Raw genomic sequence first — 15,045 nt, 5'->3', positions numbered from 1 at the left:
AGCGACACGAATGGCTGCAGCATTCTCCCTGCCTGAAGCACTTTCACACAGTTAGGAAGATGGTTTATTTAATCTTTTCTTGGCTTATAAATGTTTATTCAGGTTGGATTTATTTGTATAATATTTGTAGAAGTATAAATAAGGATTTATTGTAGAATTTAATGAGTTCCCTTCCCCCCCCCCCCCCCCACCTCGTTCTGGGCGCCTAATTTGTAACCTGCGCCTGATTTTTTAATGTGTAGAACAGGTTTTTTCAGTTCTACAAAAATCTTCACTGGCTCCATTCTACTTTAGTTTGGAGTACATTTTCACTGTGGAAACTTTCAAATCAGGCGTCAGTGGCCGGGCACGCCCCCTTTTGAAGAAAAAATTCTGTTCTAAACTAGAACTGTTCTACCTGACTAGAACTGCAGAAAAAAAAATGTGGAGAATTGCGATTTCTAAAATAGTCCGTTCTCCACCAGTTGCTCCTAAAAATCAGGCGCGAATCATGTGGAAACTTGGGCCCTATATGTTTTTCTATTTTCTCCCTTAGTCGGGATTCCATTATTTTTCCTACTACTGATGTTAAGCTGACTAGTCTATAGTTCCCGGGACATGTTCTATCCCCCTTCTTAAATATAGGTATAACATTAGCTGTCCACCAGTACTCTGGCACTACACCTTTTTCTAACAAATTATTAAATATGCGTAATAGTGTCTCTGCTATCTCTTCCCTAGATCCTTTTAAAATGCATGGATGCAATCCAGGGGTGTTATACTCTTTGAGTTTGAGTAGTTTATTTAATCTTTCTCTTCTTTTAATTTTAAATGCGGTAATAGCATTTCTGCATTTGAGGTGTTAATTAACAAGTCCTGAGTAATCAGACAATTAATGAACACCTGCATCAGTCTTTTTATGCAATAGTACCCTTCGTTATCTTTTAAATCTTGGTTGATTGACAACTCTGTCTCCAGGAGGCTTTGGTCTGAAATATATACTAGCGATTTCTCTCAACATCTAGAATTCAATCTGGAATTCTGAACTTCATGGATGAGTCATTCACACCATCCATATATGACTTAACATCGACAAAAGACTTTCATCCAGGGGTCCTGCCACTTATCAAGATGTGCACAAAATACAATATTTTTTAAAACTTTGTAATTTCTACTGAACTGATTCTCTTATTTTTTTAATCCTGTGGCTGATATAACAAAGAAAAGGGTAAATCCTGCACATGCTATCTTGGACTCAGCAGGTATAAATGTACAGACTTCAATTCATACTGGATTTAGGCTGCTTACAGAAGACATTTTTGTTGAGAACTAGACAAAAGTTTTGGAAGTAAACCCAAACCATAACAGACATATTACATGGGATAAGACTAACCGACATAGAAGAAAACCATTTCATGATCTTTCTCCATTTTGTGTTACAAATGCTATGGGGGAGATTTTAACTCTTTCCACCCACAGAAACAGGGCAGTAGTGGAGCTAAAATGCAAATGGAGGATCTACCGTTCTGTTCCTGCTCCGCCACCATCTTTCCGAGGGCCTTCCGCTGGGTGGCCGAGATACATGCCTAAATCAAGTGTGAGCCTCATTAATTAATGTAAATTGTGGTCCTTGCGATGTTTTAATTGGGCTACTGGGCTTAGTGTGCGCTATGGACACTCCGCTCAGTAAAACTCAGTGGTACAGCAGAAGTGGCTTGTAAAGATGCGTGTAAAAATTATTTCTGTGGGCCAGTAGGAGCAGATGTGCTCGTCCGAGCTCCAAAAGAATAACGTGGGCCACTGCTGACCCGGGCTTTCCTTCCTGTTAGATGGGTCGGCCTGCAGCCCGCCTGATATTGTGACTCCCGGAGCTGGCAAGTGGCTCGACAGCAGCATGTTAATGAGGTCCTGTCCTCAGAATGGACTGGGCCTCTCGCTGAACGGATCAGCTGGGCAGGCCGCTGTGCTCCACCAGTCAGCTGCTCGATAATAATCAAGGCATTTACCGCAGGGGATGGGAGATGCCAATTCAATAGTTATTGTCTTCCAATAAGCAGAATTACCTTGGCTCTAAATGTCACAATTAACAACCCCCCCACTCCCCCCACCCCGCCCCTCCACGAACTGTGAGAGAATATCCCTGTGAGACAGACCTATATTTTTTAAAGTACAATTAGGTGTCTGGGAATTTCCTTGGGGCTTATCCCACTTTGCCGCTGTAACTTGCCGATGTTTGGTGGAAACCCCGTTTAGGTGCATAAATGCAGTTTCCGTCAAAGTTATGGAGGTGCAATGGGAAACGCCAAAGGGAATTCGCAGCAAGCACTTTCTCCACGAAACTGATCTACAACCCCTCTTTCTCAACTACCATCGACCGTATCTCTGCCCTGCACATTGAAGTCAGCTCCGCCCACAGTAAATCTAAAGAGCGCAATGGAGCAAAGTCTGAATCACCAAAATAACAGAAATTGAATGGAAGGAAATCTGCAAACAAAACACTTCTTTCAGTCAAATATATGAAAGTTTGTATAGCAAGTATACCGCATCTCACACAAGCTTCATAAATTCTATCTCTCTCTGGATGAATGTCCGGTAGGAAATGATTCGAGTGGCACACCTTCGGGTTCTGCCACTGCATCTAACTATTTTGGGAAGCGATATAGGATGCCACAAGCCCATGACAAAGACTTGTGTTCCTTCAGATCCCTATGGGTGCAAGTTCCACCCGCAACACACAGATTAGTACAACTATGACGTAAAGCTTTGGATTTTTTTAAAAATGTTGTCAAAATCGACACTAATCCAAGTGCTTGTTATTGTAGCTTAAGTATTGATTATACCTTAAAATATAACTCCTGGCAGTGGCTACAAAACTTGGTATATTTGAACCTGTTTTAGCTTAAGTCTTGAGATATGATGACTGCCATTGCATGCCATACTTCAGAATCGGCTTGTACAATGTCTGTAATTAGTTCTGACTTGCAATTCAATGCCCAATTCATCTGATCAACAACTGCTTTACATGGATCATTTGTCATATCTATTATCAATAGTCACTCCCAAAGCCTTTTCATTTTCAACCCCTGTCAGTGAAGACCTTTTCCTGTTGCACACAATTATTGTTATCTGTTCCTAAATGCATTACCCTACATATAATCCACGGTGAACATCTTTTGTATTGAAGTATAATGGGCACCTGCTCCCCGGAAACATCAACAAGCAGAGATCTGAGCCCACAACTGCACAACATGCCCCAATGCGAATGACAAGCATCAAGGGGGCTGGCAGCCTGCATGTGAGCTATGCACAAGGCTCATTAGGTCCCTTACTTCAATGTATATGAGGTAGCTAGCCGTATAATGCAGCTGGAGTATCCGAGCAGCACTCTGTCCACCCAGCACCCGTTTAGAACCAACGCTGAAGAGGAAATCACCATTAAAATTTAAAAATAAACTTGGTTACCTCTGTCCTTTTTCCCCAGTACCATTGCTGGCCATTGCTCCTGCTGTCCCTCCACCGTGCCCTTCACTGGGTTCTGGTGCCTGATAAGGTGGCCCTGGTGCTGGCATGCTGTGAGAGATAACCCGAGAATGCCAGAAAATTATGCAAATACACTGATTGCTGGTTACTTGCTGAGGGCAGCTCATTTCTGTGCTTGTGCATGCAGCACTGAAGTGCAGGGCTGCTTTGTCAACCCCAATCAATCCAAGTCTCCCTGAAAATAATCCATCGGCTTTTTACTTGTAACCTGCCCATATAGCTTTATGCTATCGTCAAATGTAATACTGCTACAAGCATCCTGGACTAACTTTGCTATCTGCTGTGAGGATGCTTGCAGCTAATCTGCAAGTTGGCACAGCATTATCAGTGGCAGACACATTGACTGCTGCCCTTAACTTTTCTGCTCATGCTCATTCCAAGCTGGCATTGTTGTATCAGCTAATGTGCTGGCCACATGCCCGAATTTCCAGATCCTCGACTACTGAGAAACAGGATTGATGATGCCATGTGGCCATTCGGGGAGCATCTTCCTGCTTTTCCTCTCCCACCACCACTTGCTCCTTCTCACTTGTGCAATGTGGCTCAACCTGTGCTACCTCCTCAAGCTCTGTAACTGTATCCTCCTAAATGTGTGCAGCTGTGCTGGTAATTGTAAATGTGGTTGCACTTCAGTCCCACACTCCTGATCTTTGGGCACCCTCTGCGGAGGGGAGCGGGCAGGTCGGAAGGCCTCCTCGTAGGACTGCTCCTGGGCACGGCCAAGGGGGTCATCAGCCGGTCCAGGCAGCGGGCAGTCGAGGGAGTCGTTCAGCCCGACTGCTGCCTCTCTTCCGCGGTTACATCCGAGCCAGGGTGTCCCTGGAGATGGAGCACGTGGTGTTCACCAGTACACTCGTGGCCTTCCGCGAGAGGTGGCGCCAGAGGAGTGCAACATCACCCCCGGCAACCAAATTTTAATTTGATCATTTAAGTTTAAAGTTTAATTTGTTTAGTTTGCCGGTTTTAGTGACCCCCCCCCCCCCCCTTTTAACCAGGGGGCACTTGTATATTTTGTGTGTTGGTGCCCTCAAAAAAAAAACCTAAAAAGGGGGCACTGGAAAAAAAAAAAATATTTTGGAGTGTGACCCCCCCTTGCAGGGAGCATTTATTTAAAGTGCACAGCTAAAATAGTTGAAAGCAACACTGGTTGGTCTGTGGTGCTGTACTGGTGTCCTACTCTGGGCCTCGGGCAATGCTACCACTCTGTTCTTGCAGGCCAACAATGGCAGAAAAGGAACAGATGTTGGAATGCTGACAGCAGCTGCTGAGTTTTTGGGTATTGAACCTGAGGTCATTGCAGGAGCCTGTGAACTCCCAAGTTATACTTAGTGAAACTACAGGCATGTACAGTGCTCAGTAGCCTCATGGTATTGAAGCTGGACAAAATACACTAGCCTGAGACAGCTCTGAATGCAGATGAAAATGAAAACCACAAGCAAAATGGCCCCGATATTTACTCAGAGACACGATGGGAGCAGGGGAAACCCAGAAGTAAGATCGGCGCGTCAGTCTGTGACTTTTAACACAACCACCTCGTTTTCATTTTACTTCCAGGCTCTGGCATCAGCTGTGCTGAGAACCCGCCTGATGTAATCTCAACTCCAGTATCTAAGGGCCAATCCAAAGATGGAATTTGCAGGAGCTTGGAGTTAGAAGACACAGGGTAAGAAAGCTCAGCATGCATTCAAGAAGATCAAAGGTTTTAACGGCGCCTCACGACGGGCTGCTGGGTGCAGATTGAGGAGTCTTTGGCGGGGCCCTTACACACTCCAAAACCCAGAGGACGTCAGCCAGGAGCATCTTCAGCAGTCAGAGCAGAGATCTGAGCAGCCTGCCTCGACCTCTGCTGAAGCCACAGAGGTTGTACTGCATAGGAGCGGAAGGAAGAGCGTTGTACTTGCACAACGGGATGCGCATGGGTGTATGAGAAAATGTTTTGTTGTGAAGTTTCTGTTCTTTAATTCAATCACACAAATGTTACTCTTTTGCACCACTTTCCTGTCTTGCCCATTCTTGGTCGCAGAGTGACAAGTCGGCTTTTAACTTATTCATTGATGAATGGGAAGGCATGAATTGACGGAGACCAATGGGGGAATGTGCAAGGGGTGGTTGGTTGTTTGCAGGACAGCTTTGTGTCAGTGGCATTGGGCGGGGGGTGGGGGGAGGGGAGGAAGGGGGGTTGTTGGTGCAAAGAGTGGCCATTGCATCTGCTTCTAACATCCGTGCACTGGTGCTACCTAAGCGAACCGTGCATTAATAAGCACATCCCTGGCATCCTGGGCATCAATGTGAACAGCTGGTGCTGCATTGCTCTCATCACCTTCATCCTCCTCAACTTCCTCTTCCTTGGAATCATCCGAAGAGGATCTGATCTCTGCGGTTTGTTTCTCCTGCAGGTCCAAAGCTCGCTGCTGCGCAATGTTGTGCACCATTCTGAAGATGCTGGTTGCTGTCTGGATCTGTCTGGGCACCTGAAGCACATCTTTAGCATGCCGATGGCTTGGATAATCATACATCTGGTGGTTATCTAGCATTCATTGTAGCGCTGCTGGGGTTCAGTGGTTGGATTTCTGACAGGTGTCCTCAGCCAAATTTGACGTGTCCCCCAGCACCCTCCCGTTTAATGTGTTCCAGGTCCAAAGACACCAGGGAGCTTGGCCACTGGCAGGATGAAAGCATCCTGGCAGCTCCCCGGGAACCTGCAGATATATTTTTTTCTGGTTGCACACCAGCTGCGCAGTGATGGGGTGGAAGCCCCTGCAGTTAATGAATATTCCTGCTTGATTTGGGGGTGCTGGATTGCCACATGTGCACAGTTAATGACGCTTTGCACCAGTGGGAAGCCAGCCAGACACACAAACCCAAGTGCCCACTCATTCTGAGTGGCATCGTCGCAGATGAAGTTCACATAACTGCCGCCCAGGGCAAAGAACCCATCAGGCACCTGTCTTATGCATTTGTGGGCTGCTGACTGGGAGATCCTACATATGGCTGCGGCCAAGTCCTGGAAGGATCTGAATGCTAAAATGTTGAGGGTGGTGGTGACTTTGATAGCCACAAGTAAGGTATGGCCACTAGCTTCAGCAGGCAGCAAGTCTTCTTCTAGGAGGCTGCAGATGTCTGCCACCACCTGACACGACAGCCCGAGTTTCCTGAAACACTGCTGTTCTGACATGTCGAGGAAACAGTCTCTGCCTGTACACTCTGTGTCATGTGCCTCCTAGGACTGCTCGCCTCTGCTACTGCCCTCTTTGCTGTCCAGCTGCAGGTTTCTGAACGGCAGGCTGCTGCTGGTCTCCTCTCCAATGTGCAGCTACAGGTCTCTCAACAGTAGACTGCTGCTGGTATAACTGCTGGTGCTGGTCATATTGCTCCATGTCTGAGGTCCAACCTGAGGCAGCAGCCAAAACGCCACCCACCCTGATGTGATTCAGAAAACCTCCCAAGTGTAGAAAGAACTGTGAACAAACCCTTTCCCACTAGCAGGTAAGAAAGCAGCTGTAAGTACTGAGTATTTATTATAGTATTTCAATGAGATTGATTCAGCACCCTCGATTGCCATTGTGTTCTCGCTGTGCTTTCACTGGCGCGTTTCCGGAAGCCCGGGAAACCCGTGGATGCGCCGCTAAATTTGGAAGTCAGTTGAAATATTGCTCCAGTTGAGCAATTAGCATTTGTTAATAGGCAGCCCACCTCTCCTGAGGGGGTTGCCAACTAGCAGCCTAACGCACTCGAGTGAAAGGCAGAAGTCGGCGGGTTAGAGTTGGCTTCCCGACATGCTCGCAATTTACCCAGGTTTCAGTTCTCACCCACACCCAAACCCACGTGCTCAAATGGTTAGAATTCTCCCCTGTATTTGAACACAAAGAGGGTAATTTTAACCAAAAAAAACGAGTGGATTGGGGTCGTGTGGAATGTTAACATTTTAAAAATCTCAAACTCACCCCAACCTCCAACTCGCCCACTTCCAGTTTTAACGGAGGTGGGGGGCGAGTTGGAAATTAAGCATTATAAAGCGGTTGTGTTCCTCATGTTTAACCTGCCTTTAGGTTTAACCCTGGCCGGCTGGGTTTCCCGGGCCTTGGAGGGAGGTGAGGACTGCTTCATGGAAAAGGTATGTGCCCTTCAGCACTGCTTGCGGGCCAGGAGGAGCAGGAGTGCTTCCTCCCGGCCCAGAGGAACAGGAGTAGGCCATTCAGCCCCTCGAGCCTATTACCATAGGAACAGGAGTAGACCATTCAGCCCCTCAAGCCTGTTACCACAGGAACAGGAGTAGGCCATTCAGCCCCTCGAGCCTGCCCCACCATTCAATGAGATCATGGCTGATCTGCGACCTAATTCCATATACACACCTTTGGCTCATATCCCTTAATATCTTTAATTAACAAAAAGCTATCAATCTCAGATTTAAAGTCAACAATTGATCTAGCATCAATTGCCGTTTGCGGAAGACAGTTCCAAACTTTTACCACCCTTTGTGTGGAGATGTGTTTTGCTAATTTCACTCCTGAAAGGTCTGGCTCTAATTTTTAGACTATGTCCCCTAGTCATAGAATCCCAACCAGTGGAAATACTTCCTCTCTATTTACCCTATCTGCTCTCCTTAATATCTTGAAAACTTCGATCAGATCACTCCTTAATCTTCTAAATTCTAGGGAATACAATCCGAATTTGTGTAATCTCTCCTCGTAACTTAACCCTTGAAGTCCGGGTATCATCCTGGTAATCCAACACTCCAAGGGCAATATATCCTTCCTAAGGTGTGGTGCCCAGAACTGCTCACAGTGCTCCAGGTGTGGTCTAACCAGGGTTTTGTTTAGCAGCATGAATTCTGCCCCCTTATATTCTAGTCCTCTAGATATAAAGACCAGCATTCCATTGGCCTTTTTGATTATTTTCTGTACCTGTTCATGACATTTTAATGATCTATGTACCTGGATCCCTAAGTCTCTTTGAACCTCCAATTCTTTTAGCTTTTCACCATTTAGAAAGTACCCTATTCCATCCTTTTTAAGTCCAAAGTGGATGATCTCACATTTGCTTACATTGAAATCCATTTGTCACAGTTTTGCCCATTCACTTAATCTATCAATATCCCTTTGTAATTTTATACTTTCATCGATACTGCCTACAATGCCGCCAATCTTTGTGTCATCGGCAAATTTGGATATATGACTTTCTATGCCATCGTCTAAGTCATTAATAAATACTGTGAATAGTTGAGGCCCCAACATAGATCCCTGGGGGACACCACTCGTCACATCCTGCCAATTTGAGTACCTGTCCATTATCCCTACTCTCTGATGCCTGCCACTCAGCCAATTTCCTAACCACATCAATAATTTGCCCTCACTTCCATCAGCTTCTACCGTAGTTGTTAATAGTCTCTTATTTGGGACTTTATCAAATGCCTTCTGAAAATCCATATAAATAACATCCATAGATATTCCCCTGTTCACTACTTTAGTCACCACTTCAAAAAATTCAATCAGGTTTATCAGGCATGACCTATCGTTCACAAATCCATGCTGGCTGTCTCTGATCAACTGAAAAATTTCAAGGTGTTCAGTCACCCTGTCCTTAATTATTGATTCTAGTAATTTCCCGACAACAAATGTTAGGCTAACTGATCTATAATTCCTTGGTTTCCCCCTCTCTCCATTCTTAAATAGCAGAGTGACATGCGCAACTTCCTAATCTAAAGGAACAATTCCTGAATCACAAGAGCTTTGGAAGATTATAGTTAGGGCATCTGCAATGTGCTCACCTACTTCCTTTAAACCCTGGGATGGAAATCATCTAGTCCTGGGGATTTGTCACTCTTTAGTGCCATTATTTTCTTCATTACTGTTATTTTACTTAATTTTATTGAGTCCTGTCCCCAAGCTTAACTGTTTCTCTGCCCGTCATCAACAACAACAACAACAACGACGTGTATTTATATAGCGCCTTTAACGCAGTAAAACATTCCAAGGCGCTTCACAGGAGTATTATAAGACAAAACAAATAAATTTGACACCGAGCCACATAAGAAGAAATTACGGCAGATGAACAAAAGCTTGGACAAAGAGGTAGGTTTTAAGGAGCTTCTTAAAGGAGGAAAGAGAGGTAGAGAGGCGGAGAGGTTTAGGGAGGGAGTTTCAGAGCTTAGGGCCCAGACAGCTGAAAGCACGATCACCGATGATTGAAAAGTTCTAATCAGGGATGCTCAAGAACAGCCCCCCCACCCCACCCCACCCCCGCGAACCCCCAACCATGCCAAACATCCATTCCCGCAATCAGTCCTCCTGGGATCAAAGATTGGACCCCCCCACTCCACACCCGCCCCACCCCCAGATCAGCAACCAGCCCAAATTACAAAAGTCTTAAACCTTTTTTTTCTAAGTTGCTCATTACCTCTCTCCTCCACCACATTGTGTTTTAAGTGCTATTGACTAGGTGATAATTTGTACTCAGGCTGGTAGGCTGTTATGTATTTATTCCAATGGGGGATATTTAAAAGATTAGCTGGCTTCAAACTGAAAAATCTCATTACCCCAGTGGTTGGCATATTGGAAAGTTGTCTTTTGTGGTAGCCAACAGCAAAAGCAAAAAGAAACTCGATACCAAATTGCTCATATAATTTTATGAAATATTGTTTAATTTGTATCATACTTTGCTAATTATATAAATTGTTGTCAATGAATGTTATCCACAATAGTCCTTTGTGATAGATAAAAGACAAATGACATTTCTGATTATTGAAGCTTTGTTCAAATCTGTTTGATAATGAACTGATTGTGAAAAATAGTTCAATTTGAATATGTAGAATCATTCTACTTACCGTTTGATGCAGTAAAATCAATGGCCACTGTGAAATTGATTTGTGTCCTAAAAGACAAAAGCAAGCCGCGTTTAACGTATAATATATTAACAGTCTTACATCTATGTGCATGTGCTAGCAACCTTGTGCATTATAAATTCCTAATTCCACATTTAGAATAAAACTGGTGCAGCACCACCACTGGCAGGAGCTGTAATTACAGTGTGACAAGTTTATATTGGCAGTGTCCATTCTAATTGTGGCACAGGAATTTATAATAGGAATTAAAATTATTTGCTCAAATTGTGCAGTTTATGTAACAAGAATGAAACAAAATGTGTAAAGAAAAATAAAATCATTTGGAGACAAAGCTAATCATAACAAAGCTGCATCGATTTCAATACTGCAATTTAATATTAAATAGAATGGAGCACAAAACTTACTCTACATCACTCAGTCGCACCAATTCACTTTGTAAATATTCTCTACCAGAACTCTCTCCAGCGAGCTCCCAATATCAAGCTCATTATGGACCAGGAGTTTGCACACACTATGTAAATGAAGCTTACTGTTGACATGATAGTAGCTGGGTGGGTGGTAAAAGCAGACTACCCAAATAACGGCTGACAGGAAGCCCAATTAGAAAACTAGCCCAAGAATTCAACTGTCACCGTACTAATGTTTTGTGGAGTTTTTGTGTGGCTCCCTACTCTACCTTCTTCCAAATCTGCCTATATGTATAGCAATCTATTCTGCTTCACAATTGCTGCCATATAATGTGTCTATACTTTCAACATTTGCTCAAACAGTATACCCATATCTTCATTTGGTGCCTGGTCTATTGATGGCGTGATATCAAGGGATTCATTTTTATTCTAGTAAAGACACTTCTAATTTTTTCTAAGAATTTATTTCAATAGGGATCAAGAAAACTTGTAGATTTTCAAAGAACCAGTTTTAATATTGTTCTGTATGTCTGGACAGGTTTGTTTGCTGGTCAGCTCCATGATTGTTGCCAAGTATTATGTTTTTTTTTAAATTTCTATAAAGTACAGACATGCATGTAAATTACAACAGGTTCTAATTCCTATGAATAATCTGTGAAATAACATACTGAAATCAATATATTATGTATACACATATATATTATGTACTGAGAGGTGATGATGACCTAATTCCTTTAGAAGTAGAGAAGTATGACAACAGTTAAGCAATTCTCTTGAAACAAGTATCCATTTCCTATGGGATAGAGTGCAGCTCAAAATAAAAGGTTTTTAAATCCAAATGTTCCAAGGTATTTGGGTTTTAAACCTAATAAACTGATTCAGAAAGTATGGACTTCACTCCAGAGTGTTATGTGAGTCCCATTTATAACACAACCCCATCATATATTTCTACTGAGCAATGGTAGGGTAACATTTGCACATGTTGTCTCTTTAGCAGAAAATGCAAGGAGAAAGTACAGATGGGAGCCACCCTGACAACCAGCTCAACAAATGATGTTTACAGGCTTGTGGATATTAAGGGAATCAAGGGATATAAGTATAATGCAGGAAAGTGGAGTTGAAGTAGAAGATCAGTCATGATCTGATTGAACGGCGGAGCAGGCTCCAGGGGCCGAATGGCCTACTCCTGCTCCTATTTCTTATATTCTTATGTTTGTGTGCAGTGCCTGCCCAGAAGAGTCAGCGGGGGAATCAAAATTAGAGCTAGGCCAATTAGGAGTGAAATCAAGGTGCAGTTACTTACCGCATAAAGGTAGTGGAAATCTGGAACTCTTTCCCAAAAGTCTGTAGATCCTGGGTCAATTGAAATTTTCAAGGCTGAGACTGATAGGCTTTTATTAGGTAAGGGTATAAAGAGATATGGAGAAAAGGCAGGTAAATGCCGTAAGGTACAGATCAGCCATGATCCATTAGGATGGCGGAATAAGCTCGAAAGCTGGAATGGCCTACTCCTGTCCCATGTTCCTATGACCCAAAGCATTTTGTTTCGGAGTCCTCATTAAAATGTGGGTTTGTAAACCTCCAGTGCCAAATGTGCTCCCTAATAGGCAGCTCACTGACCTGGGGCCATTAATTTGGTGATCAGCACCTTAAAATGGAAGGTTAGAGGCATCAGGAGTGGAAGGAAGCACCACCTTAGGGTAGAAGGTAACATTTTTACAGTGCTAACAGTAGCAAGGATATTAAATATGGAAACCTTTAAGGCTCAACATCCACATGCAACTGCAGTAAAAATTAGTATCAAACCTGCATCCAGCTTCCTGCGTGCACCTGAGTATTCCTTTAATGGATGCGAAAACTGGCTGCCTCTTAACTTGTATCCCCCAATTTTGGTGGGCAAGAAGAGGAAATGCCAGTAACCAGGCAGGCGAGGCAAAAATTGCACTAAGGGCCCTAACTGTATCATGTGACCCCCATTAGCATATTTTCAGATGGCTCCTGCCCATTTCTGGGTGAGAGCTCTGGCAGCCTGGATCAAGGTCGACCTGAAATCAGAAAGGGCAAGAACTTGGCACCTCCATTGCATGATTTGTTCCTGCTACCGCCCTGCTTTTAGTGCAAAAGGGGAAGTAGAGACGAGGCTGGGGATGAGGAAGGCCATTCTGCCCATCTTACTTCATCTATCCAGCAAGAAAAAACTACTCTGACCCATCCAAGTAGCTCTTAAATAATCCTAAGATATTTTGCCTCCACAACATTTCCCCAGAAGTTTATTCCAAGTGTTGATTACTCTTTGTGGGTCATCCCTGCACTCCTTCACAAGATAACATTCCTGTCCTTCGCCAAATTAAATTATGAAGAATCATTTATTCCAGAAAGAAAATACAGGAGGACTGTATTGTTTGGCAATTACAAATGTTTTCATAGGTTCCTTTACCACTTCCAATAGTTTCAGGGAAAACAAAATAATGATCATTTGGTTTTGTCAATATTAACTAAACAGAAGTGTTTTTTGAGTTATGGTATTTAAGATACTTTTCGCATGATGAATTGATTTTCACCTTATTGTACAAGGAAAGCTGGAAATTTTATGTTAAACGAACATGATCTAAAATTATGGTCGATCTTAAGTGGAACCTTATCTTACAGAATTTACATTAAATATTTTGCATACCAGTGAATGGAAGTGATTTTTCACATTGAAAATCCTTGGTCTTCACTGGCCTTTGATCTTAAACTATATGATTTTTAAGAGTATAGAAGAAGTTAACTCAGAATGTTAGTTTAAATTAAATAGTGGAAGTAGAACTAGATGGGTTCAAAACAGTAAAAGATCATTTTAGGGCTGAAAATAGGAAATTCGTCTTCAGACAAAGAACAATCAATCTGTGGAATACACTTCCAGATAGTCCATTATTAAGGAAGCAGTGGCAGGACATTTGGAAAAGCATAATTCAGTCAAGCAGAGTCAGCGTGATTTTATGAAAGGGAAATCATGTTTGACAAATTTGCTGGAGTTCTTTGAGGATATAACGAGCAGGGTGGATATGGGGAACCAGTGGATATGGTGCATTTGGATTTCCATAAGGCATTTGATAAGGTGCCACATAAAAGGTTACTGCACAAGGTAAAAGTTCATGGGTTTGGGGGTAATACATTAGCATGGATAGAGGATTGGCTAACTAACAGAAAACCGAGCGTTGGGATAAATGGGTCATTTTCTGGTTGGCAAATGGTAACTAGTGGGGTGCCATAGGAATGGGTGCTGGGGCCTCAACTATTTACAATCTATATTCATGACTTGGATGAAGGGACTGAGTGTAATGTAGCCAAGTTTGCTGAAGATACAAAGATGGGTGGGAAAGCAAGTTGTGAGGAGGATACAAAAAATCTACAAAGGGATATAGACAGGCTAAGTGAGTGAGCAAAAATATGGCAGATGGAGTATAATGTGGGAAAATGTGAGGTTATCCACTTTGCCAGAAAAAATAAAAAAGCAAATTATTATTTAAATGGAGAGAAATTACAAATTGCTGCAGTACAGAGGGACCGGGGGTCTTTGTGCATGAAAAAGTTAGTATGCAGGCAAACAAGTATTCAGGAAGGCAAATGGAATGTTGGCCTTTATTGCAAGGGGGATGGAGTATAAAAGCAGAGAAGTGCTGCTACAAGTGAGGCCACACCTGGAATACTGCGTACAGTTTTGATCTCCTTATTTAAGGAATGATATACTTGCATTGGAGGCTGTTCAGAGAAGATTCACCAGGTTGATTCCTGAGATGAAGGAGTTGACTTATGATGAAAGGTTGAGTAGGTTGGGCCTATACTCCTTGAAGTTTAGAAAAATGAGAGGTGAAACATATAAGATTCTGAGGGGATTTGACAGGATAGATGCAGAAAGGTTGTTTCCCCTCATGGGGGAAATCTAGAACTAGGGGGCATAATTTCAGAATAAGGGGTCGCCCATTTAAAACTAAGATGAGGAGGAATTTCTTCTCTCTGAGTGTTGGAATTCTCTGCCCCAGAGAGCTGTGGAGGCTGGGTCATTGAATATATTTAAGGTGGAGATAGACAGATTTTTGAACGATAAGGGAGTAAAGGGTTATGGGGAGAGGGCAGGGAAGTGGAGCTGCGTCCATGATCAGATCAGCCATGATCTTATTGAAAGGCTGATCAGGCTCGAGGGGCCAAGTGGTCTACTCCTGCTCCTGTTTCTTATGTTCTTATAGAGTAACAGTAAAAAATCATGGAATCAGTTGGATGCTACAAAGGAGTGGT

The 15,045-nt window shown here is 43.2% G+C and overlaps 1 protein-coding gene across 5 annotated transcripts in view; it reads right to left on the bottom strand.

Moving 5' to 3' along the window:
* LOC139278583 (copine-8) overlaps positions 1 to 15,045 on the bottom strand; it is a 435,806-nt gene that overhangs the window by 86,542 nt on the left and 334,219 nt on the right. For all 5 annotated transcript variants that reach the window (XM_070897510.1, XM_070897511.1, XM_070897512.1 and 2 more), the window contains one exon: positions 10,343 to 10,389. In XM_070897510.1, coding sequence (XP_070753611.1) covers positions 10,343 to 10,389 — 47 coding nt within the window. The remainder of the gene's footprint in view (positions 1 to 10,342; positions 10,390 to 15,045) is intronic.

This window comes from Pristiophorus japonicus, chromosome 13 (genome assembly GCF_044704955.1).
Source record: "Pristiophorus japonicus isolate sPriJap1 chromosome 13, sPriJap1.hap1, whole genome shotgun sequence".
Lineage (NCBI taxonomy): Eukaryota > Metazoa > Chordata > Chondrichthyes > Pristiophoridae > Pristiophorus > Pristiophorus japonicus.
This window is presented reverse-complemented; position numbering and strand designations above follow the sequence as displayed.